The 26,475-nt window shown below is 30.3% G+C and overlaps 3 protein-coding genes across 3 annotated transcripts; 1 reads left to right on the plus strand and 2 right to left on the minus strand.

Annotated features, from left to right (window-relative positions):
• Positions 1-49: 49 nt before the first annotated feature.
• LOC124836316 (uncharacterized) lies at positions 50-2,675 on the minus strand. The gene is made up of 6 exons (XM_088096078.1): positions 2,189-2,675; positions 1,820-1,975; positions 1,181-1,261; positions 964-1,089; positions 718-807; positions 50-359 (listed from the first exon to the last, which is right to left on the minus strand). The coding sequence occupies exons 1-6, from the start codon at positions 2,277-2,279 to the stop codon at positions 250-252; spliced, it is 654 nt and encodes a 217-aa protein (XP_087952204.1). The 5' UTR covers positions 2,280-2,675; the 3' UTR covers positions 50-249.
• Positions 2,676-5,123: 2,448 nt separating this feature from the next.
• LOC124836325 (uncharacterized) lies at positions 5,124-6,198 on the minus strand. Its single transcript, XM_047311475.2, has 2 exons — positions 5,950-6,198; positions 5,124-5,505 (listed from the first exon to the last, which is right to left on the minus strand). Exons 1-2 carry the CDS (start codon positions 6,147-6,149, stop codon positions 5,226-5,228), a joined length of 480 nt encoding a protein of 159 aa, XP_047167431.1. The 5' UTR covers positions 6,150-6,198; the 3' UTR covers positions 5,124-5,225.
• A 7,155-nt stretch (positions 6,199-13,353) lies between these two features.
• On the plus strand, positions 13,354-15,957 carry LOC124836333 (protein IQ-DOMAIN 19-like). Its single transcript, XM_047311484.2, has 4 exons — positions 13,354-14,151; positions 14,261-14,485; positions 14,719-15,405; positions 15,586-15,957. The coding sequence occupies exons 1-4, from the start codon at positions 13,690-13,692 to the stop codon at positions 15,604-15,606; spliced, it is 1,395 nt and encodes a 464-aa protein (XP_047167440.1). The 5' UTR covers positions 13,354-13,689; the 3' UTR covers positions 15,607-15,957.
• Positions 15,958-26,475: the final 10,518 nt, after the last annotated feature.

Consider the following 26,475-nt stretch of genomic DNA (forward strand, 5'->3'; position numbering starts at 1 on the left):
CTATACGAGAGAAGTTCCTAAAAATTGTAAAACATGTAGACAAGCGATCTTAAGAACCACATGCAGTGCTAGTGATTTACTCTAAAAAGAAACGAAGCATCGCTACAAGTATATTTCTTCTATAATTTGTACAGAGGCAATGAAATACAAGACAAGAAAAAAAGTTGCAGGTGTGAACTCATAATGTCTCTTCTTTCCGAAATAACGTTCAACTGTAACGCGATGGAACTCTCTGCTGCTGCCCTTTATTTATATGACTAGGAACACCCATTTCTCACTGAAAAGGCATATATGATGAGATATTGCAAGAACCAGCAGGAGTAACCAAAGGGAGGAGCTTCCTCGTAGAATTAAGCTATCTGAGAATAAACCAAAAAGAAGAAGGCCGTCATAAAACGTACAGACAATGTATAGTAAATAATTACTCATGGTGCTTAATGATCGGAGATAACTTAGAAATCATGTGTCTCGAGACAAAATGATCGAGTTGGTTGGTTTATAATAACAATTGGACCATATTTATGTCAAAAGAGTCGCATACTCTGATTTTCCGACTGTCTAATACTGATGCATCTAAGTATGTATAAGCAGGGTACAAAATCAAGGCCAAGTCATTTAATTTCTATCTGTTTGTTTTTTGGATGAGTGAAAAGAAAAGAAAAGAAAAACCCAAATGCAGACCTAATCATACAGTTGTGACTTTACACACATTCTTACCATTCTCATTCAATGTTGGTGGTGGTGGTGGAGCCCTGGATGAGTTCATCAATGTTATTCCAAGGTTGGAGCAACTCAAACCAAAAGCACCTTGAAGATAAATTTAAATTAATCTCAAGTTTTTTTGGACGAATTCTGGGAACAATGAAATTACAGTAAATAAGATTTTTCTCTCTAAGGCAGATTAAACATAGGACTTCCTCCAATCAAACTGATTTAACTCTAACTGAGGTTTTAGGTTCTTACATTCTTTGAAGCAAGGTAAGGCAGTGGCATTGAGAATATTGTAATAGCCAGCATCACATATGCAACTATAAGAGAAGAAGGAGGTCCTGTTGCACGAGCCACCTCCACAATCAACCCAATGGCAAGCTACATAAACATACGACAAAAATGTTACAACATCTTTGCAACAAAAAAAAGCTGAAAACGTTTGCTGCCAGTGATTATATAAGTTCATTACCATTAAATATTGATGCATTAGCTTTACTTTCTTTCTGTGGATCGGGAGCAGGGGCACTGGAGCAAGAGTAATTCATAGTACCTACATCGAGGATCACGCAAATCTTTCAGCGTCTGGTAAAATAAAATAAAGTATCAATAGTCATCAAGAAAAACCGAGAACTGTTCTAAACAATCACAATTCAATTCTTAATCCATGTGGAGCTTTTCATTAACTTATTTCATACAGTTGCAGTATCAGCACCGTGCTTTTCTTTTACTGATGAATTAACCTGTTCACTCAATACTTCCTGAAGTTAAAAGTTTACACTTGAAAACAATCGGCCATATGCATAACATGGCAGGTTTGAGCAATTTATACTGATCCCAAAATTGAAATAATCATTTCAATATGTAGTGTTTGTTGTTTGAACACTGTGATTCCTCCGTATAGTAGCGTAGCAAATAGTTTCACCAAAAAAACAAACGAACAACATAACCATTCACGCTTCCTAAGATCTCATGTGTCGATTGTGTTAGTATACTTTTAAAAGCAAGCTTTCTATTAAAATGCATTGTTTAAGATTGAAACAACCAGAGAAGAACCCATAATAAAACAGTAGCGAATACATAGCTTGTTTTAGAAGGAGGGAGTTCTTACAATTAGGAACTATGCAAGGAAGAAACTTTAAGCCCTCATCGGGAGAAGAAAGAGCTTGCCTCCAACCTGGATCGCAATCGCATTCAAACAATATAGTGTCATTCTTAGAAGGCTTGCAAGTTCCCTTTCCACATTCCACTTCTCTGCACAAATCCTCTGAACTTATCTCACATTGCAAACAGAACAGGAAGTCAAAACCAAATTGTGAAGTCTAACTCAAATCAATTAAAAAAAAAAAGAACGGAACTTGAGAAGACCCATAAGAATTAAAGCCAAGGAACTTCATGCCAGTGAATCAAAAGCAACAAGTCCAGAATCCCAATAAAGAAATCCAATCCAATCAAATAAAAAAGGGTGACGTTCACAAACCAGATAATGGAGAGATCAGAGGAGATAAGAAATCACTTGTGGCCGAAAGACTTTGCAGAAGCAGAAAAAGAACGACACTTGGGAATCCCATCTTTAACTGTGATGAAGAGTGTTAGGATCCGATTTCATACGACGTGTGCTCTCTCTCTCTAACTACAATAGCTATTTTTTGTGACTGTTTGCTCAAGATTCTTATAAATTGGTATCAGTTTTTTTTTTACTATATCTCTGATCTGCAAAACAAGCGGCGCAAGTGGTGACCCTGGCATTATAGTATTCATCTTGGACCAGTGCTCACGTTCTGAAGAATTTATAAGGTCTTGGTCTCTCTAACTGATTTTTGTCGCTTAATTTTCCCAAAATTCTTATATCACGAAGAGAGAGGGTCAAAATCGCACGAACAACGTAGCAATCTAACACTTGGATACATGATGTATCTAACCGTAAACTGTGCTGAGGAAAAAAAAAAGAGTAAACTGTTTGAACCTAGTAATATGCAAACAAAGTCAATAGTGAGGGTATTTAGTGCACTAATGTCATGTCTGGTCTTGAAGTGAGAAAAGAAAGATAAAAAGTTAATTAAATAATTAATTATCTGACAGAATAAAAATATATAAAAAAGAAAAGGAAGTTATGTAATTTGATAACAAATAAATAAAGATAAGAAAGACAAATAAAACTAGATAAAAATTAATATATTATATTATATTATCTTTTAAAAATATTTTTTTTCCAAAACATACCAGGTTATAATATACTATAAAAATATACTATATTTCAAAACACCCCCACACTTTCTCATCTTTTTTCATTTTACCCAAGTTCTTTTCCTTTCATTTTTCTGTTCCAAATATAAATTCTCCTAGTATGTGTTTCGATCCTACCAACTTACTCCACAAAGTGATATGACACCAGTTTCATTGTTGAGACGTCGTTTCAACCTGGCATTCATAATAAACATTGATTTGCGGGCCAATCTGGGAATAGAAGTACATTCCTCATCAAAATTTTGGCCTTCGAATGTTGTGTAAAGTGAATCTCAAAGTTGAATTTAATGAGTGTTGCAGTCATAATTAGATGCATCTAATGATCTGTTAGCATGCATGATTAGATAATAGTGACAACAAAATTATCAGCAGTTTAAGAGTTTAATGGTTGTTTATATTGTGGTTTTAGTGATTGAAAAGCGCATTACAAAGTGCTGTATTTAGTAGTTAAATTATATTAATCAAAATCAAATAACTGTGTAATTGGTATTTATTTACGAAGTCCTTTGTCCTTGTTCAAGAAAGCCACCCATAGCAACTCGCCCATTATTTTTTCTCCTTTCTCTTTCACTAACTAATTTTGCTCAGAGTTGATGAATACAAATTTGCAAATTAGAGAACTGACGTCAATTTTGTTTACCCAATCTTCCGAAGAGGGAGATGATTATACGCTTTCTTTTGTTGCTATGCGGCTGCACCAAAATGACTTGCCAAATCATAATAATTAGTGATTGGATTAGCTGCCAAACCACAATTTAAGGATATTTTGCCTCACTATCTGATCACACTTATGGTTGGACTTAGATAAGCTTATGGAAAAAGAGATATGAGGACTTGTCCTATCTAAGGTTGCATTTAATCAGTCTAACAGTCTAAATAATACCAAAGTTATGTTTATGTTTTTACTTTTTTAATGTTTGCCTCAAAAAATATATTTCAAATTTTTTGTTATTCTCATACTCATGAATAAATTCTTAAACTTTTGAAAATATATTGTTTTAATAATTTTTATATCTATACTTAATATTTAATGGACATAATTTCTCTATCTTTAAAAAAAATAGACAAAAACTACTTTTGATAAAATATAGTACCACACAAAAGACATTTGTTCCTGTAATCTTTGAAAAAAAATTATTTAAAAACAGTGCTTTATCAAGAACAGGCTCTAAAATAAGAAACATTAGTATTGTAATAACACTTCATTAACATGCTGAAAAACAAATACAATGTTAGTGTATGTTTTAATATTAGAGAGAAATAACATCTACTCTTATCACTTTAAACTGTCAATTCACCATTTTCATCTTCATCAGCTTGAACTTGGTTCTCCATGGTTGAAGTGAAAAACTTGACGTACATATCTCGCAAAAAGTACAAGAGATAATAATGATTAAAATTTGTTAATATCTTAATAATAATAATAATGAAAAAAGTATTACCTATACAAGACGGAAAGATTCACCAAATCAGTGTTTAATTTATGTCTGTTAAATATTAGTTAACAAAAGAAAATCCACACACACCAAAATAGCAGTCATGTAAAATTTAAAAAATACCAATCAAAAGTGTAAACGTGTTTGTAGAGTAATAAAGTATTTACTAATTAATGAAGCAAAATGGTTTATAGGGAAATATTTTTTATATTCTATTTTAATATTGTTTGTTAAAAGAAAAAATTACTTTATGGAAGGGTTGCTTTTAGTTATTTTAAATATATAAGTTTATCTCTCTCTATATATAACAATAATAAAGAGAAAATTTTCCATTGGTTTAACTTCTATTTTCGTAAATTCTATTTAAACAGATTTTTATTTTTAGTAAAAAAAATCAAAGAAAAATAAATCTAAATAAAAAAAACATTCTAAAAAATAAGTAATTATTAAAACATAACTTGTTTAAATAAGATATTAGGATTAAAATTGAAATATATTAAATTAAACTACTTGCGAATGTAATGTTTTAGCATCAACACAATAATATTTGAGTTAGAATGTCATGTTTCTACATCCCCTCTACATATTAATTTATGTAATGTTTAAAATTTATTTATAAAAAGACATTTATTTGAAAAAAGAAATGTCAGAATTAATATCAATGGAAGAAGAAAAGTCGATGTTTTGTCGCAGGTGGTTAGTTGGGACAGTAAATATTACATGTACTGAATCTGGAACACATAAACCAACATCTCCACATTCAAACAAATAAAGTTATTGAAGTAGTTACTGAAATTAAGTGTTGAGCCCTTATAGGAAGGTGTATATACGAAATCAGAGTTGTACTGGAGTTCGACAATAAGGGCAGTGGGGATGAGCAGCAAGCCATGGAAGAAGACATGCAGAATGATACTTGTGAGAGCATGAAAGGTTCATAACATGTTCTTCTCCCAACTCTTCAAGGCAAACAGCACACACTTTTCTCTCTTCCTTAACCTTGTTGCCACGCAATAACCACGAACTCTCTAATAATTTCCGACCTAATCCTCCGTCCTTCTTCTGGTTACTGTTTTCCCTCACTTTTCCCTCTTTTTTTCTCGGATTCTCACCTGATCTGTAATATCATGCATGTGTTAACCACTTATGCTATCAGAAAGAGATATATACTTAGTTATGAATAAAGGCTATTTTTTTATTAATCAGTAAGAAAATCCGATGTAATGAACTGTCTCAACTAGTAACACAAGGTTAAAATTAGCCTTGTAACCTACTAGATCATAGGGAAATTTCTATAGCAGTAAAAGATGTCTTGGATTATAAAGTTGATCGAACTTGATGTTCAACAGTCTAAGATTCTCTGAGTGAGTTTCATAGGACATCACGTGGGTGCATCCATATATTAATATTCTAGTAGTATGTGAGATAGATCGAATCTAAGAAATATCCGAATCCGGATAGCATTGAGTTGGAAGAGGAAAATGGAAAATTCCTTAATTAGGCATGAGGAAGTGGAAAAGGTATTAAGAAATGCAGAAAGGAAGGTAATAGTAGGATATACCTGTAGGAGGAAAAGAAGTGTCCAAGCTTGTGGTGAAGCCTCTGCCTGGCCTTGAGAGCAGTTTCATCTAAGACAGTGAGAGGAATGGAAGGTGGGTGGAGGGATTCCTTTAGGTAATAGTTGTGTCGATTTTCATGTCTGTGATTGCTCTCTGCTCTCTTCCTTGCAAGCAACCCAACACCAGGCAACCTACCAGCCATGAACCAACCCTCTTTACCTTCTCATTCTTATCTCAATTTATGGCCATAATAAGAGCCTCAAATAATGCATCCAATTAGCTTTTTATGCTTACTTGGGTGTGACAGCTGAGTAGAGTCAGTGAATTTGTTACCTATTGGTAAATATCAAAAGCTGAGGGCCCCAATTCTCATCACTCTCTAGCCCTTTCTAATCATTTCAATTATGTGTCATACATGTGCATTGCATGACACCTGTCTTAGTGTATGGCTCTTGGAGAGCATCACAGTATCATGTTCTGTGATGTGGCAAATTGGTAAATGTTCTTTCTGCACACCAAATTTACTGGATTCATTTCATCCAGATTAGGCACGTGTTTCTCTTTCACCACCTTAAAGGGGCACACATTCTTATGGACCAACTTGCATTATAATTTGCACAATAAAATATTTAAATTATTAAAATAAAATTATATTAATTATATTAAATATATTAAAACTTAAATTTCGTAAAATATATGTTACCTTTCAGTTTAAAGTTGTGAAGTCTATAACATCTTGATTCTTTTGTTTGTTCAGAAATCTCATCCCAAATTGGGATGAGTACGAACGTCTATATAGTCTATTTAAGTTGTGTTCATTTACGTTGTTTTCATTTGGAGGAGATGATTTAATGAGTGGATAGACTTGAAGAAATTTGAAGGTAAATTTTTTATTATTTCTTTGAGTGAATTTGGAGGTAAGTAAAGATGGATTTGAAAGTAAAGTTTCTAAAAATTAGTATAGGATTTGATTGATGTGACAGATAAAAAAAATTTGTTTAATTGTTAGAAATTGAAGATTACTAAAATACCCCTAATTATTAAAATAATATAAAATGATAATTGTTAGTGTTATATTTAATTATAAAAATGTTTATAAAGAGTAAAAAAATAATGTTAATTATATTATTATTATTATTATTATTATTATTATTAAAAGTAAAATATACAAGCAAAAAATATACAATAGATGAAAGTAAAAGAGAAATAAAGTAAAAAGTTATCTTTGAATAATAGAAATAAGGAGATGAAGAAGAGCTGGAGCTGCTGCATGGATAAACATCAACACGTAGGGAAAGCATGGAGAGGTGTTTAGGCTCATGGAATTGGATAAATCACCATGGAAATCGAATAAAGGGTGTAGTGGAATCGAATAAGGGGTGGAAGGAACCGAATAAAGTTTACGGGAACTGAATACACATGTATTTGTTCTTTCTACTGGAACCCAATACTCAAAAATGGGAACCGAATACAACACCATCAGAACCAAATACAACTTTTCTTCAACTCCTTCAAGCTCTGTTATTCACCTTCTTCATCTTTAATATGACAGTAGCCATCAACCTTGAATCACTATAGACCAAACCTCCATTCTTGGTCATCATCTCCACCCTTTGGAATCGAATTACTTGCATTTTTACGTGGTATTTTGCACTTACATTTTTACATGATATTTTACAAATAATGAAGGGCAAAGTTGAGATTTCAATCAACATCACCGCAAATCCGAGCGTATTAGCGGGGTGATGAAAAGGTGCATATCCTGCAAATCTGTTCAATTTCATCGTCTTGTATCCATTGAAACGAACACGAATTCACTCGCAAATCAATCATCGCATTTGTTCTTGAACATCAATAGTCGCATTTGTTCTTGAACATCAATGGTCGCATTTGTTCTTGAAGAGTGTTATACACTGAAGTCAACACAGCCTTATGGAGTTTACTTTTTAGTTTGATGAATCAAAACTTGACGAGGGGTATGAGTGAGTTCCTTTCCTCTAATAGACTCCCAACCATCACAATCTATGGAAGTTCCCATGGATTTGAATTCATTGAGGTGACTCCTTCTTTGCTTTAAGCAATTATTCTTGTTTACAGGCATCTTTCATTTTTGTAACTATTCATGTGCTTTTTTTTAGCAATCACTCATGACTAGTCTGTGCATTATCGGACCGAGCATGAGTTTCTTTGGACAGTTGACGCACCTGTAAGATTTGTTGAATCTCCCACCGCATGTAAATGGTTTGTGAGATAGGACAACTGTATGTTATTCTTCTTATTCCTTGTTATAGTAAGTGTTTTAACTGTAAGCAAGGTTGGGATCAAGAGATATACGTATACAAATTACTTTTTTTCATGTTCAAATTTATTTTTTAGTTTGACTATTTGAATAAAAGTTTTTCAAATTAAAATAATTATTTTATTATTTATCATTTACATTATTTTTTTATTTAACGATTTTTTTTAAATTTAATTACTTTTTAATTATAAAATTATGTACAAAATAAATAGAATCTATTTATAATAAAATTATAAAAATTATTTATATTTTCAATCAAATTATACAAATTATTAATATCTATAGTAATATTATAAAAGTTATTTTGTATTATTATAAAAAAAAATAACACATGTATGTATGTGTTTTAAATGTAAAGGCAGGTGAACAAACCGGCCACAAAGATTGTTTGAAATTAATAGTTGACTTTAAATAGGAAAAATCAAGGGTAAAAAGAAGGATAACTATTTTGTGGTGGAGTTGATTACAGTCACTTTTATGCATTTTATTGTAACAAGACAGGAGGGAGCAAAAAATAATGAAAAAGTAAATAAAAACTGATGTTATTTAAATTAGAAAAAAAAATTGAAAGATGAAAGCGAAAGAACTATAAATTACCAATATATCTAAAATATATATTTTTATATAAAATTTAAATTAAATAAATTATTTTATTTATATTATTATTATTATTTTGTGAATTTATTTTGATTATTTTATTTTTAAATTTATTTATTTATATAATTGTTATTTTTGATTATATTATTATTTTTATAATAATAAATTATTGTTATTTTTATTATTATAATCATAAAATTGAATACAAATAATTTTTATAATTTTCCTGCAAGTAGTTTTTATTTATTTTATAAGTAATTTTTAATTAATAAATATTAAATTAAAAATATTGGATAAATAAAAAAATAATTAAATTTAAACAAATAGTCATTTGAAATATATTATTGATAAAATATTTATTTTCGTTTTGAAAAAAGTATTTAAAAAAGATAAAATTGAAAAGTAATTGTGAAAAAAGAATCTCTTTTATATATAAATGTAAATTATTATTATTATTAGTTTATAAATTTATTTTGATCGTTACTATCATTTTAAATTTTTATTGGTATAATTATAATTATTTTATAATTTTTTTTATTGTCATTACTAATTTATTATTATAATTATTATTGTATAAAATTTAATTGTATTATTATTTTTTATTATTTAAAATATTATGATTAATATTGTATTATATTAGGTAATAACATTATTATAATATATTATAACTGATACAATTTAATAGGTTATATTTATATTATAACATAATAGTTATACCTAGAATAGATTATGTTAGCTATACCTCCAATCTCTTACAAAGATAGAAGCTGAAAGAATACTCATTTTCTTTTGTTTCTTTCCACCAGAACAATACTTCTTGAAAACAAACAGAGTGTTATATATTTGTTTGAATAATTCATGGCAATTAAAAATTAGTAAAGTATGGGAGATAAGTTTTTTAGTTTATATGAAGAGAGGTAACTAAGATACCAAAGGAACAAAGAGCTTTAAATAATTGAAAGGTGAAGTTTTTACTGTACATAAATTGGAATTTATCTTATTTTCAAAAGATGGCACTTCCAATAAGTGAGTGTGAATCACATAATGATTTTTAAGGAAAGAGTAATACCTATATGCAATTCGTGGCAGAGAATAGCTCAAAATTGTTGATAAAGAGTGAGTTGTCTCTTACATAAATTACATGAAAATGACTCAACTGTTAGATTTTGACACCTACTAAGACATCAATAAAAGGAAACGTGGACTGCCATTTTCCTGCTCCATTAAGGTTTTCTACAATGAGTTATTCTTTACACCATCTCACGTTTCTTCCTGCACTTTCATATTTTTTTAAAATATCAAAATTGTATTTCAAAAAAATTCTACATTCCTCTTTTTTTTTTCTTTTTAGCAGATTTTGATATATGTTAAAAAAAATTCCTTTCAACAAATTTTAAAATATGTTGAAAGAATTTTTTTTAACAAATTTTAGAATTGTTAAAGTTTTTTTTGAAAACTTTTCCAACAAATTTTGAAATTTGTTAAAAAAAAATTTCAACTAATTTTAATATCGTTGAAGATTTTTTTTTCTTAAATGAATTTTAAAATTTATTGAAATCATTTTTAAAAGTTTCAACAAATTTTAAAATCTTTTAAAATATAATATTTTTGAAATGTGATAATCCGGAGAAAAAAGTGGAGAGGTGTAGAAAGTATCATATCATTTCTTGGTGGGCTTTAAAACAGTATGCACTTATGCTCTTTCTTTTCTTTCTATTCCAACTTATGTCTCCATAAGGTTACGATAAGAGTACTCTTTCTTCCCTCTATCTTCAACTCCTTCTCAGAACAATATCCACATAATACAAGTTTAGGGAATAAGGTTCCACAAATTCATCAAATTACTGGGAAAATGGCTTAAAGAATAAACTTTACTTCTTATGTGCAAGTCTATCATGTTACTAATAATTCATGGTAGAAATTTAAACAGTAAAAATTAAAGATTAAATAAAATATAAAAGAGTAAATTTATACAAAATATTATTTTTAAAGTTTTAAGTTAAAAATACTACTGTCAATGAGTCTCTCTCGATGAACTTTTCAGGATATCTTAATTATTTTAATACAAGTTATTAAAACCATTTTTTTACTTTAATAGAATTGTTGAAAAATCCTACTTCTTTTTTATGAGAGGAAAAAAAAACGAAAAATCAAAAAGTATGAAAAAACCCACTTTGGTATCAAAGTCATGGTTAGAATCTATCTAACGAATTCTAATTGGAATAGAATAAAATTCATATTAAAATGAAAAAATTAAAAGAAAAACTTATAAATCTATTATTTTAAAAAATTAATTGAAAATAATACTAATTTTCTACATGTATCGGGTTTAAATCACATTTATTTAAAAACAAAACATAAAAAACTTGTAACGTTTTCCTTTCTTTACTCAAAACGAACAAGGGCACTTCCTATATGTAAATAAACAACTCTTTGAAGTTCATTTGTATTTGTTGGATCCCTTATTATGGGTCATTCTCTTCTATATGTTTTTTATAAAGTTATATATGTTGTTAATACTTTTAGCAGTTTCATTCCGACCAAAGTTTTCCCTTAATTTTGCCTTAAAAAGTTGTTCAAATTGAAGTACAGATATATTTTCTTTCCAACTTTAATCAAACATGGACTAATATAAGTGACAAACAAACTTCTAATTTGTGTTTTTTTTTTTTCATTTTGTTTTATACCAGTATTACGTGATGAATAACAGAATGTCTTTGAAGAGATGGAGACTGTATTCACACGTGAAGAAACGAAAGGCACAAGAGACACTCCTGAAGCCCACCTAGAGGATCTCCTGCATCACAGATCATATTAATTAAATTTTAGATAACGTGTTTTTACGTGTTCCATATCAAACTGCTGAATTTACATATTTTCCTTATTCAGATAATGCAAGAACCTTCCAAGAAAATACATCATTGATGTTCTCTGATCAAGTGCCTCATTATGGTTTTAGTTTGGATTCATTGAATCGTCGTTGATTAATATTTTAACCATAACAAGACAACCTTCTTCCAGAAAACTTATTACCAATAAAAATACACTGTGTTCTGTTTTTTCTCCTCTGTAATCTTATACCTAGGACCATATTTGCTGGAATTACTGATACTATTTCTTACTTTTTACCTTGCTTTGTTTCAGTTAGACTTGTCTACATATTACAAATATTCTCTAATAGATGTTAAAATAAAGTACATCTAGGTGGGGTGGTTTTGGAATTAGAATAGGAAATATACTTGTTCTGATTTCATGTATATCCTTGGATTTAAATATATACATAAATGACTTAACAAATGTTCACAACTTACAAGGATTAGTAAGGGTAGAGGCAGCCATAGGGGACTTTGTTTAGTGATAACATCCACTAAAAGGATGAGAATCAGGCAGAGAAGTAGAGAAGGAAATGAACCAAATTCCAAGACGGTGTTTCCCCTAACAAAACACCAAGTCAAATGAGGAGCATATAAACATGCCATGTGATTGCCAACTCGTTGTATGCTAATGAAAAGATATCATTTAAAACAATGCAAATCATCATTGAATGATGGCTAGGACGGGCCCTGTCCCTATTAATTTCATATTTCATATTCATGTATTGGAAACACTGGTTTACTCACTTCATCTCTCGTGCTACCTTTGGTTAGAATACATTATTTGCATACAATTTATCATACATCAATCATAATCTTGTTCATTCACCTACTTTTGTATATGCCATTACTCATGTAAATAAAATGATGTGGATAATGCCTCATCTTTGTATAATACATCATGAAAATTGCACTTTCCTTATATCGATTTCTCAATCTGAAAACCCACACGTTATAACACTTCACTACATTCAATCACCACCTAAGCCAATCACTTCTGTTGGTTGTTGTCAGTGGCCTTTGATTCATATATGAGTACTTTTTTTGTTTTTTTTTAAGTTCATTTATGCAGTCTTGCTATGTAGTAGTTCTTGACATATGAAGCATAAAAGTTCTTGAACCCATGTAGTAGTAGCCTTTGCTTATGGGAAATGTAAAAGTTAGATGACTTCTCTGAAGGGCTTGGTATCAGGGCAAAAATTGGGTAGGGTCAACCGGGAAAGCAAACAAACAAAATTTAGTAGAAAAAAAATGTTAACAAAAACAAACACAGGAACATTAACCCTGTGTCTTAGGCTAAGGGAGAGGGCACGTGCACATCTTCAGGACCCCTGTAATGGACCCTGCAAGGTCTTTTAACTTTCTTTAGTTCATGACCCCTGTAATGGACCCTCAATTGAACACTCTCCTACCCAAATAAGAGTATTTTACACGGATGCTGCATGTTCTTGATCTATTATCACATGGTTTCTGATCTATCCCATTCCAGATTAACCGACAGCATCAATTATTAAAATACCCTTATGGCCATGGATGAGGAATAGCTAACTATAGGGATAGCATGGGAAATGAAAATTCTTTTTAACTTTAGACTATGGAGGGCAAGGAATCTTATTATCTTAATCGGTAACAGTTGCATAATGCTCCAGATTGTGGCAAGTGGCTTATGCGGGGAGCTTCCTCTTGGCTTTTTTTTTTCTTTCACACAGCCAGGCCTTACCTGTTGCATGGCATAGAGACCCCCAAAAACATATTCTCAAAATGGTGGTTAGTAATTAGTACGGAAAAGATGTCATGAGACAGTGAGTTTAAGCTGTCAAATAGCGTTGTCTATTTTCAATAAGGGGGCCATGATGTTGAAAGAAACTTAAAAAATGTAGATATGAAGAGATCTACAGATCGTTTTTGTTACTTTCTTTAAGTTTGTTGCTACTTGTTAGTATCCGTATCAGCTTACTAGGAGTTTGAAAGAGATGGGGAAGACGGGCAAATGGCTTAGAAACTTGTTGACCGGTAAGAAAGACAAGGAAAAGGAGAAGGAAAAATCTACATCTAACCTGAATTTTGCTTCAAATGGAACAGAAAACTCAGCCACTCCAACTTCCACAACCCCAAAGGAGAAAAAGAGATGGAGTTTCAGAAGATCATCAGCCACTTCCACAGCCACACTAGCATCAGTTTCCAAGGAATTGAATTTTGTAGAACCAACTGTCACTGCTTCGCAGGCAGTGCAAGCCGAAACTGATGATCAGAATGAGCAAAGGAAGCATGCCATGGCTGTGGCTGCTGCCACCGCAGCAGCAGCTGATGCTGCGGTGGCAGCTGCTGAGGCTGTAGCTGTTGTGATCCGTTTGACTTCTGCTTCCAATGCAACATCCAAAAGCATTAAAGAGGCTGCTGCCATTAAAATCCAATCAGTCTTTCGGTCTCATTTGGTATTTCAGTTATATGGAAGCTAGTTTTGTCTTTCATTCACTAGGGAATCGTTGGAATTTGAGTGTGTGGTTGTGTGATACGATATGTATCATTGTTTATATATGACAGGCAAGGAAAGCATTGTGCGCTCTAAGAGGACTGGTGAAGTTGCAGGCACTGGTAAGGGGTCATTTGGTGAGAAAACAGGCCAAGGAAACACTGAGATGCATGCAGGCTTTGGTGACGGCACAAGCTAGAGCTCGTATTCAGAGGATCCGAATGGGTTCAGAAGGAATTCCTAATCAACAACAAAGAAAAGCCACAGATGATGATCTGTTCAGGCAAATATATAATGTCAGTATCATAACTGCTCTCAATTATCTTTTGACAGTTGAAAATGAAATTTAAATCATTTATGGGATATATAATATACATGATGGTGTGGAATTCTTTGTTAGCTGTATCTTTTCAGCATGATAACGAAATTTTGCACTGAAAGTACAAAAATTTAATGTTGAAATATATGGCAAAGCACTCAAGGAAATGTGGGTATCATTGATATGAAATATGGATTTTTGTACATATAGGAAATGGAGAGAGGCTTGGAAGACAATATCAAGATTGTTGAGATGGATGTGGGTGAAACAAAAAGTGATTGCAGAAGTAGAAGCAGCAGTGTATATTATCATGGGCATCAAGAACAGCATGAACATAGATTTTCCACACATTATTCAACAAATGGTTCCTACTCAAAGGAAGAAAACTACAAGGTGTCACCAGCTCCATCAGCATTGACAGAGTTGAGCACAAGAGAATGCAGTGGCCATTTTGAGGACTGTTTCAGCACAGCCCAAAGCAGCCCTCAGTTCCACTCTGCTGTGTCAAGAACAGAAAATTCAAAGCACCCTTTTTCTTTTCCAAGGCCAGCTTATGCAGAGTCTTTGTGCCATGACTACCCTCTGTTTCCAAATTACATGGCTAACACTGAATCATCAAGGGCCAAAGTCAGATCGCATAGTGCACCGAAACAAAGACCCGATTCATTTGAGAGGCAACCAAGCCGCCGAAGAGCTTCAGTAGAGGGAAGAAATGTCCCAAGGCCAATTAGGATGCAAAGGTCATCTTCACATGTGAGTGCCACTGCTCAAAACTATCAATATCCTTGGTCAATCAAGCTTGACAGATCCGCAGTTTCACTCAAAGACAGCGAGTGTGGCTCTACAAGTACAGTGCTCACTAACACTAATTATTGCAGATCTCTTGTTGCATTTGACGTGAGTACTTTCCGTTCTCGCACTCATACCATAAATTTTGTCATAAACTCGAATACTAAAGTAGATATAAACAAGAAAATTAAGAGTAACCATGTTTGCTGTTTAATAATATACTATGTGTATTCTTAATATCGGTTTGTAACATTGTTGGTCTGACAATGTTTTTTCGATTGACTGCAGCCACGTGGAGATAGGTACTGATGACTTAGCATGAACCTTGTCTTAAATCAAATAAAAGACAGTTTGCAAGATCACCAAGTCTAGACTTACGAGTTTCAGTTTGCTGAGTTTTTCCTTCTTTTGATTTCAAACAAACTAAATAATAACTTGGCTTTTGCAGTAGAGTTGTTGTGAGAGATTTATTGCTGTCCAATGGTTGTAGAGTTTCTCCTTCTATCCATTGTGTGTCATGTTTCTGGATTACTTTGTAATAAAACGTTGTAACAATTCACAGGCTGTGTAAATTTACCAAGTAAGATGATGATAGATATGTTAGTGTTGGGTTTTCCTTTTTCTTTTTTACCCAAGTTACTCGTACACTGAACGGTAGTGATTTTTTTTATTATTATACTGATATTACTTTTCACTCTATGTAGGTTAAGGGTTTTGTATTTTTGTCAATTTTATTTATAATTCAATAATAGACCAAATTTTTGACTAATATTTTTAAGTAGATATCAACTGAATGTTCAATTAACATTTATATATGTCAAAATAATTACTCTAATCAATTTCAACTAATGGTATCAAATTAAAATAATATTAATTGAGAAAATATTTTGTTATCAAACTAAAATATTACAAATTTGATACACGAGTGGTATCAACGAAGCCATGAAAATTGGTGAGTACAAGACCGTTTGCCAAAAATGATTTTACACATACTATACATTTGAAAACCAATGAATATCATAGTTGTATCAATAGCATTAGGAGAGTAACAAACCTTATCTACATACATGGATAGACTCCCGTCATAAAATATCATAGTCAAAAAGTGCAACAAAATATTTCTTCTAAAAAGAGATAAGTTGTAACTTTTCAGAATCTGAGCTACTATACAATTAAAGGGCTTTTTTTTATCAACAAAATCAGAATTTGAATTTTCAATCAGCTTAAAATTTTCTATTAATTTCCTCCAAGTATATTAAAAATTTGGTTAAAATCTTCTTTTTCAATTTTGTCCGTACTATTTAATTTGGTTCTTTTATTTTTTTTCAATTAAATTCCTTTTTTTATTCAAATATCGATTATATTTAATAATTTCATATTTGTACAACTGTGTTAACATTAATTTGTAATTGTCATTCGTAGTACTTTTAATTTTAATTTTTTTTATCTCATGTCAAATTCATATCACATTTTATTCACGTGTCAATGTTATAGGTAAGGAAAATATATAATATATTTAAAATTTAGACTCAATTAAATTTCTTTTATTAGAGGAATGTTGTGCTTTTCTAAAATAAAACCAAATTAATTATAAATTTTAATTACAATTCAAATAGACATCTTACGTCGTTTCATTTAAGTATTGAAATTGATTTTATTTTTAATTTAAATTTAAAAGAGTACATATTTTAAACTTTCAAATTTAAATAGTTTTAAACATCTGTTACGTTTTTTTAAAAATAGTTTTCATACTAAAAAACATAAATTGGAAATCTGTAGTGACACTCGCATAATTTGAATGTATGACACGAAAAAAAAATAGATAAATTAAGTTTAAAGATGTAAAATATATTAATTATTCCGTTTAAGTTTAATGTAAATTTATTTTGGAGGAATTAAATTTATAAACAAACTAACAAAAGGAAAATACATGTTTATTTAAATTATTGCAGATATTCAAATTTAAAAATTACAATGTGTGATGCCCGGGCACTGAGGAGGGCGGAGAGTAGTCGCTGGTTCAAGAGACACGAAGTGCAGGGGCACTGACAAGAAGCGGCTCCTAGCAGGCTTCCAGTGAAAGGGGCACATGGACGAACATACACCCGAATGAGAGGGATCTAGAGACTATATAGGTATGAGACTATAGAGTTGAAGGATAACTTAAAGGGATTGATTTGACTACTCATATCACCAAATGCATTTGTTTTTCGGTAGCCTAACTCATAAGAACTTCATGGTTAAGCGTGCTTAGCCTCTTCCAGTACGGTGTGGTTCGAGGGTGAACCAAGCGAAAGTTGGTGGGCATGTGACGCTCGGACACTGACGAGGGCAGGGAGTGGTCGCTAGTTGAAGGATAACTTAAAGGGATTGATTTGGCTACTCATATCACCAAATGCATTTGCTTTTCGGTAGCCTAACACATAAGAATTTCATGGTTAAGCGTGCTTAGCCTAGAGTAAAGCACATTTCGTGGTGATGTGTGGGGGCAGTCAATATTCCCTGTAAGTTGCCGGGATGTGTGACTTTATATTTTTAATATATAAAAAAATTATAAGTTTAAAATAGGTATTTATTTAATTTAAATTGTGAAATAAAATGATTTTTAATATTTAAATAAAGTGATTTGATATATAAATTTTAAAAAATATTTTAATATGTACATATAAATTTTAGTTAGGCTTAATTATGAATTTAGTTTCATTTTGGATAGAGATAATATTGTTTTTTTTTTAAGTTAAAATTTGACCGAGTTTAAATTTTAAATATAGGAATTGAATATGAGAGTGTTAGTAGAACGTAACACTAACACTGAAATGTAACTAAAATGTGACCATGACACCAACAATACTAGCATTGACATTAACACTATTACATAACACGCACATGACATATGAAAAAAAAACTACAAATTAAATGAAATAATTTTTTAAATAAAAAAAAATCACAAACTAACAAACCATATGTATAAAGACAGCATTGATGTTGTTTTTATCAACCTAACAAAAAGAATTAAATTGAATCTATTTAATAGAAAACGATAGTGATAATTGTCTAATTTAATTGTTTTGATATATGTTTTTAACAATTAAAATGCAATGAATTTGATATAATCTTGAATAAATAAAACCTCTTTAAGTTAAAATTATAGAATGAAGGGTTGAGAAAATAAAAAGGAAATTGATAAAATTTTGTGATTAACAATTTTTCAAAAAATTAAAGGATGATGCAATTGTTTTTAAAGATAAATTTTTTATATTACTTAGTAAATAAACAGTTTAGACAATCAAACACTTGAAATTAAGAGCAAAACTTTTCATATGAAAAAAAAATGAATGAAAATATTTAAAAAATTAAAAATAATACATCATTTAAACATAATCACACAAGAAAAAATTATAAGTTGTCTCATAAAAACAATTTGATACACCATAAATGAAATTACATAAAAAAAACAACATATATAATTAAGAGTATAATAAGATGAAAAATATCTTGAAAATATGATCTTTATTTCAAATATCAAACTACTAAAATCGTTGAAGGATAATAAAAAATGTTTTAAGGAAACAAAAGTTGTTAAAATGAAAAATAAATAAGGATAGAAAAGATAAGTTTTTGTATATACTACTTTGTGCATTAAATGTTTACGTGTATTTGAAATTGAGAGCATAATGTAAAATTAATAAATAAAAATAAAATATTAAAAAAGATTATAAATAATCAAATGTGAGACATAAAAACTAATTGGTTCCTTACATTTTATAATATACCATTTAAACATGAAAATACAATCGAAACAATGTATAATCAATATAGTTATATAGAGCTATCAAAACAAACACGTAATCTGGTTCGACCCGGTCCGACTCGTCACAAGTTGGTCATTTAGTGAGCCAATCCAACCCAACTCACTTATTAACGAGCTGAACAAATTTGAACCCGGCTCGACCCACCACAGGTTGGTGGGTTAAACGGGTTGGTTCACTAACTCATTTAATTATAAGTTTTTTTAAAATTAAAAAATTACAATATTTTTAATTCAAATATAAATAATGTCACACTAAAATGATGTTAAACTCCAAAAACAATTCAAAATAAAAAAAATCATACACATCCAAGCGTAATCCAAAAACATGTATAAAAGGGGAACAAATAAGTTTTTAATATTGATAATTTTTGTATCACTTGTCCATTTATAATATTATTGTCCATTTATAATATTAGAGTCTTGAATAGATAAATCTATAATATTTCTCTCTCTTGAAACATCTTCTTCTTTATCACCATTCACAATATAATAAAAATAATGTTACTAATAATATTGAAACACAAAATAATAAATAATAAAATTAAATTAGGTGGGTTGGTAAGCCAATCCGGCCCGGTGAGATGGGTTTTATTTTTCAAATCCAACTCGGCTCAAACTCGTGGTGAGTCAGATTGGTTCGCGGGTGACAACCCATTTTGACAGCACTATCGTGATATAAAAAAATATATATTAGAGATGTAAAAGACTTTTATGAATATAGAACAAATTATTGCTGTCAAAATGGGTCATTCGGCCCAACCCGATCCGGTCCATTACGAGTTGGTCATTTAGTGAGTGAATCCAACTCAATTCACTTATTAGCGAACTGAAAAAATTCGAATTCAGCACTCAGTAGGTGTTGATGAGTTAAACATGTTGACTCATTGGTTCATGACAAGTTTTTTTAATTTCAAAAAAGGTAATAATTTTTTTCTAATTCAAATCTAAATAAATTTCAATCCAAAATAATGTTAAATTTCAAAGACAATCCAAAATAATAAATATATAATACAATCCAAAATCATCTTAAATTCTAAATATAATAAAAAGAATAAGCACAAAAAACACAATTAGATGGATTAGCAAGTCAACCCGACTTACTCCTGTCGTGTTCAAAATTGACCCATGTCAAAATTTCAATTTATTTTTCAACCCAACACAAACTTATGATAAACCGGATTAACTTACGATTTTAACCTATTTTAACAATACTAAAACAAATCAAATAATTAAAATAAACGGAAGAGACACTTTAATATATATATATATATATATATATATATATATATATATATATATATATATATATATATATATATATAAAGTATTGAGTTTTATCCATATTATATACAATCATAATTAAAATAAATTTAAATAGTATCCACAAGTTATTTAACCCAACCAATAAATATGATTCAATTATAGTTTGTATGAAGTGAAAAGGTCACACGTGATGCCAAAAAATTCAACATATATCTCGTTAAAAAAAATCTCAAAATTTGCTTTAAATTCCGCTCAGGATCCGCACTGGCTATTTAACTAAAATGTAGACTTACACTAATGATCCACGTGACTGGAACATTGCAAAAGGTTGCGTTTCTTGTTTTTTCTGAATTTATATTGTTATCCCTTTCATTGTCTGGAAGAACAAGAAGCTATATAATCTTGTGACCTCTCCAAAACAGATCTATTCTCTCGCCAAAACTCACCCTTTGTGGTCCATCACTTTTATGTAGGCGCATGTTTTTTAACTTAATTGTATAAACATAAACGCTATGTTTGAGTGCAGTCTAAGTTATAGATTCTCAGCTTCAAAGATTTTGATGACACTTGTGTATAAAAAAAAGAAGTGGGTTGAAAGATTCTTATGCTATCTACCAACAAATAATGTACAAAAATTAAGTCAAAAGAAAGAAAATTAACAATGTGTAAGATCGAAACCTTTTCATCCTACCTTATTTCACTTCCTATTCTAGTTTTCGCTTTTCTTATTCAAAATTTTACCTACTCGATGGAACAACTTTATGCTTACCGAACCCATACATAAATATATGATTCTCTCTCAAACTTCCATAACCTTTAGTACGGTTTCATAAATTCTCTCACTTATAATTGTTTATTGGCATATGTCTTTAATTGGAAATTTTTAAAAAAGAAGACTTCAAATGATATATCGGCATCGTGTTGTTTGTGTTTTACTTGGTCTAATTCGTTCTGGTATGGTACATTGACTTCAAGAAAGCAACTTCTAGAAAACATACGCCACTATAGGCCACTTTTTCTCTTGTTTTGTGCAAAACAATGCAAATACTTTATATATAGTTTACCCTGTGATATCTACATTTCACTTAACAATAACAAAATTTTGTTATCACACGTAATATATTTTAATTTCTGAAAAATATGCACTTTTGTCCCAACCAAAATCTCATAAATGTAAGAACTATAATACATTTTTTATAAGGATTATTTATGGACGGCAATTTGACATATATAGCAGTGCAACCTGTGGTACATATTATTATATAAATAACAGTGTCATGTGGTGGGTTCATCAGTTTTTATCTTTTTTTTCTTCGTCTTCCCCTTTAATTTTTAATAAAATAAAATGATGAGAAGTTATGTCTTCCTTTGCTATCTTTTGTTTGACTTTGATGGCTCTCTATCCTTTATGATAAGTATATATTATAAGTAAAAAAAAAATTAATATTCGGGTTTCTTATCACGAGAAAAAATTATTTCCACATAGAATTTTTACTTATTTTTGAAGCATGCTTGAATAGACCATGTAGCTAAGTTTTATTCTGATCTTGAAACTTATTACATACTCTACCGTCTCAAGTCTAAATCATTATGAAGACTCAGTTTCACGAATTTCAGTGTGATTTTAAAAGAAATTGAATTATATTATATTAGAATAAGCCACACCTCTGCCACTTGAATTACATGAAGTGGTCACATTAATTGAATATAACAAGGCAACAAATGCAAGGGTTACTCTAATTTGGTGAATGAAGAAATGAAAAGACTGAAAGATACCTGAACAAAAGGGACGTATGGAATTGAAGGGAGCCAAGTGAACTTAAAAACCATCTGATAAGTTCTATTCTATCAAACTCAGTTTTGCTTTCAGACACAGCATAAAAAATTGTTGACTTTGGGTACACATTCAGTGTAACATAGGGTTTCCATCATTTGCTCAACTTCACCAACCACCACTAAAAATTTCATTTTTATAAAGCTTAAATAGACATTCTTTGTTTTATTTTATATATTTTCTCATTTTGAAAAAAAAAAGAGATTAAATTCTATTTTTAAATATTAACCGAAAAACAAAAATTACTCTTTTTTAAATTACGTTAGAAATTTTATATCAACTAAAAAGAATGCAAATTTACAATATATATAAATAAGTATAAATTTTATTTTATAAATTAATTTTGTAAAATTGAATTAGATTTAAATTTAATTTTTTAAGTTATTTAAAGTTTATTTTAACAAAATTTAATATTTATTAAATGTATAAAAAATATTATGACCATTTTATAATCTCATGCTTCAAAAGATATATATATTTCGACAAAAAGAAATGAATTGAGGATCTCATATTAATTAAATATAAAACAAATTTACAAGAATATAAATAGGTTTCATCAATACAAAGCAACATGACAGAGTCTCCTGAAGAGATATTATAGATTATATTTTTCTTAACCTCATTGTTGTATTTATTATCACATTAGTACAATTAATCAACTATTGGTTTTGGGAAGCAAGTTGTTGTTGCTGTTAAATATGGGCTTGAATTTTTTTTACTCTTCTATAATTTACACTCCAGAAAACATAAAAATAAAAACCAACAGATATAATTTAACTTAATATGGAGATTTCTTAAGAAATTATATAAATAAAATTTAACAAATACCATTTTCTAGGTCAATAAAATCAAGTTGCTAATGGCTGGTTTGTAGTCAAAGGGTATAAAAATATATAATTTAGTGATAAAAAATAGGAAAAATACGGTAAAAACCGTGTTTTTGGTGAGATCAGCCACCAACAAACATCAGCATTTGCTATAGTTTACAATGCATGCCAGTTCATTGGCAATTTGCCAGGATGTGTACTATTAAAAAAAGTGTAAACAGAATAGGAAAGGAAGTTTGATTCTGGCTTATTCAATTAGGATTATAGTCAAACCAAACCATACTAATATAAAGTACATTGTAAAAGTCATACTAATGTGATGGCGTTGTTCCATATTGGTGTGTAACATAACAGTTTTTTATTAGTTGTCTTTTATAGTTTCAATCAAAATTAGAGTTGTTAATTCAATTTCTTATTTTATAAATTATTGATATAAAATTAACAAAGAGCATTTGACAGAGGGAAAACTATTCACGACTGATAATTATGTCGTGATTCCTGTAAATCATGAAATATTGTGATTCTTGAAAATAATATAAAAAATTTATTAATTAGTCAGGTATAAACATATTAAAGAATGTAGGAATTCCATACTATATTTATTTTTTATAGAGCATTATTGGGTATAAAAGGTTTTTTTATTAGCCAACACGTGATAGTTTTTATAATAAAAAATAGGGTTGAATATGTTTTTAGTCCCTAAACTATTGGCCGTTTTTTGTTTTCGTCCCTCTTTCAAAATAAGGTACAATTTGGTCCTCATTCTTTTCGAAACTTCGGTTTTAGTCCTCGAAAACTAACACCGTTAAAAATGTGCTGACGTGGCTAACGGTAGACTGACACACGATTTTTTTTCAAGTGTTTCTCGCTTTTTCTCCCCTTCTCTCTCTTCCTTCCATCTTCCACCCAACTTCATCCCTGGTTACATCTTTTTGAGTCTGCATATCAATACCGTTTCCACCAATATTTTTCTGGAAGATGGAAAATTTATGCTTCCACTTCCCAATGCAGGACTCGATCCTTCATTTGTAAGCTCCGGATTCTTCTCATCATTCATCCGGGTGTTGTTCATTTCTACTAAAGCCCTTGCTAGATGCAACTTTATTTTTTCCTTCGCTTCCCCCATTAGAAAATTTAAGAAAATACGCATGACGTGTTGTACTAGATCTATACATCTCAATTTCCCCACATAAAACTCAAACTTCTACTTCGAATATTTCATGGTACTTGTTTCCTTCGAACCCAAATAGTTGCTTCAAAGGGATTTCGCATTATTCAAGATAACCTTCCATTAATAAATCCTTATGACTGTAATATTCTATTACCACCCGTCCTACTAACACAATACTCCTAGTGTCTCCGTTAATCTTAATACTACACTGAACCCCGATATTAAGAGTGTTATATTGGAATTTTTAGCAGATGGGTTCTCTATCTATGGAATGAAAGCTTAGAAAAATTATCCTTTCAGAATCTTCATGTTGCACTTTATTTGACAATTGATTAAAGGTGTTAATGTCATCTCCTTCTCTTCTTTCAAAATGGGGAAGGAAGTTGAATAGTGGGGAGTAGGGATGGCAACGGGTCGGGCACGGATAGTGCCTACCCGCAACCCGACCCGACAAAAAAAAATCCACCCGCTACCCGCACGGATACCCGCTTAAAAAATATCCGCGGATATTTTAAAACCCGCAGATACCCGTGGATATCCGCGGACCCGCAAATATTAAAAAAATATATATTTTAATAAATTATTAAAATAAAATTTAAATAGAATTACAAAAAGTATATAAAATATAATATAAATTAAATTAAATTTAAATTTAAATTCAATTTTAATTAAATTTAATCTTTTAAAATATAAATTAATGTTAATTTTAATTAAATTTAACTTAATAAAATATAAATTAAATTTTTATTTTATTTTTTGCGGGTAGCGGGTATTCGCGGGTACGGATAGTGTAATACCCGCACCCGACCCGTTTATAAGCGGGTATTAAAATATCCGCTACCCGCGGGTTGCGGATAGTAAATATCCGCGGGTATCAACTATCCGTCGCGGATTTTATCCGCGGATATCCGCGGGCGCGGATTTTTTTGCCATCCCTAGTGGGGAGGGAAGACGTATGAAGAGCTCCATTTTATGACAAGTACTTAAACAGCCTTTTACTGCAATGCCAATGATGCAGTAAAGCACTGATATGCAGACTCAAAAAGATGTAACCAGGGATGAAGTTGGGTGGAAGATGGAAGGAAGAGAGAGAAGGGGAGAAAAAGCGAGAAACACTTGAAAAAAAATCATGTTTCAGTCTACCGTTAGCCACGTCAGCACATTTTTAACGGTGTTAGTTTTCGAGGACTAAAACCAAAGTTTCGAAAAGAATGAGGACCAAATTGTACCTTATTTTGAAAGAGGGACGAAAACCAGAAACGGCCAATAGTTTAGGGACTAAAAACATATTTAACCCTAAAAAATAAACGAGAGTAATAAAGTTATTATATTCAGCAACTTATTTTAATAAGTTAATAATTAAATATTTTGGTAATAACTGAATTTAAGAACAGTTAAATTTACGTAACAAATTGTTTTCCATTTTGTGTAAAGTATTTTAGTATTTATGTAAACTATTTAAATTTTATTGTTACTATATCCCAAAAAAAAAGCTATATATACAGATAATAAAATTTATGAAGTATATATCATAAAACTATTGAGTAAAATAATGTCAATTTGAAATATATTCTTTGTTCATAACGAGACCTTATTTAGAAATATATGATTTAACCAAATTACAAGTTTGAACAAGTTTTGTTGCAAAATATTTTATAAATTTTAAAACTAAAAAACATGTTGGTGATATTATTGATAAATATTTTCCGATAGCATTAAAGAATTTTCGATTCTCTTTACTTTGCCCTTTTTAAACTTGTACTAAAATATTTACTGTTGGAATATTGGATATAATGTTCTAAAAGGCTTTGTTAATTATTGACAACGAAACCGGAGAAGTCTTTGATAATGATATTTAGCATACTAAAAAAATAAGCTGTATATTTTATAAATTATTTTTGAATTCCTTAAAGATTGTGAAAAGTCTTTTGAACCTAATTTAGGCATAATATGAGTGAGTAGAATATAAAGAAGAATATATAAGCACTAGGAAACGAACCTATAATAAAAAAAATGGGAAAAGAATGAAGCAAAAGTTAGGAGCAGAAAGAAGAAATTATCGAAAGCAAGAATGTGTATAATCCAACAAGTCACATTCGTCGTTATTCGAAAACAAAAGTCTATAATTATAAAAAGTTGTCCAAAGAATTTAGATGTAATGTAATAGTCCATGTAAATGCAGAACCAAACCTCCCAAGATTATTTTATTTCAATTTGCATCTCACCAAACTTGAGAAATTTTCGAAACACCTTGCGTATATAAATCCAAGGT

Source organism: Vigna umbellata, chromosome 8 (genome assembly GCF_029865625.1).
Source record: "Vigna umbellata cultivar VRB3 chromosome 8, Vumbellata_1.0, whole genome shotgun sequence".
Classification (NCBI taxonomy): domain Eukaryota; kingdom Viridiplantae; phylum Streptophyta; class Magnoliopsida; order Fabales; family Fabaceae; genus Vigna; species Vigna umbellata.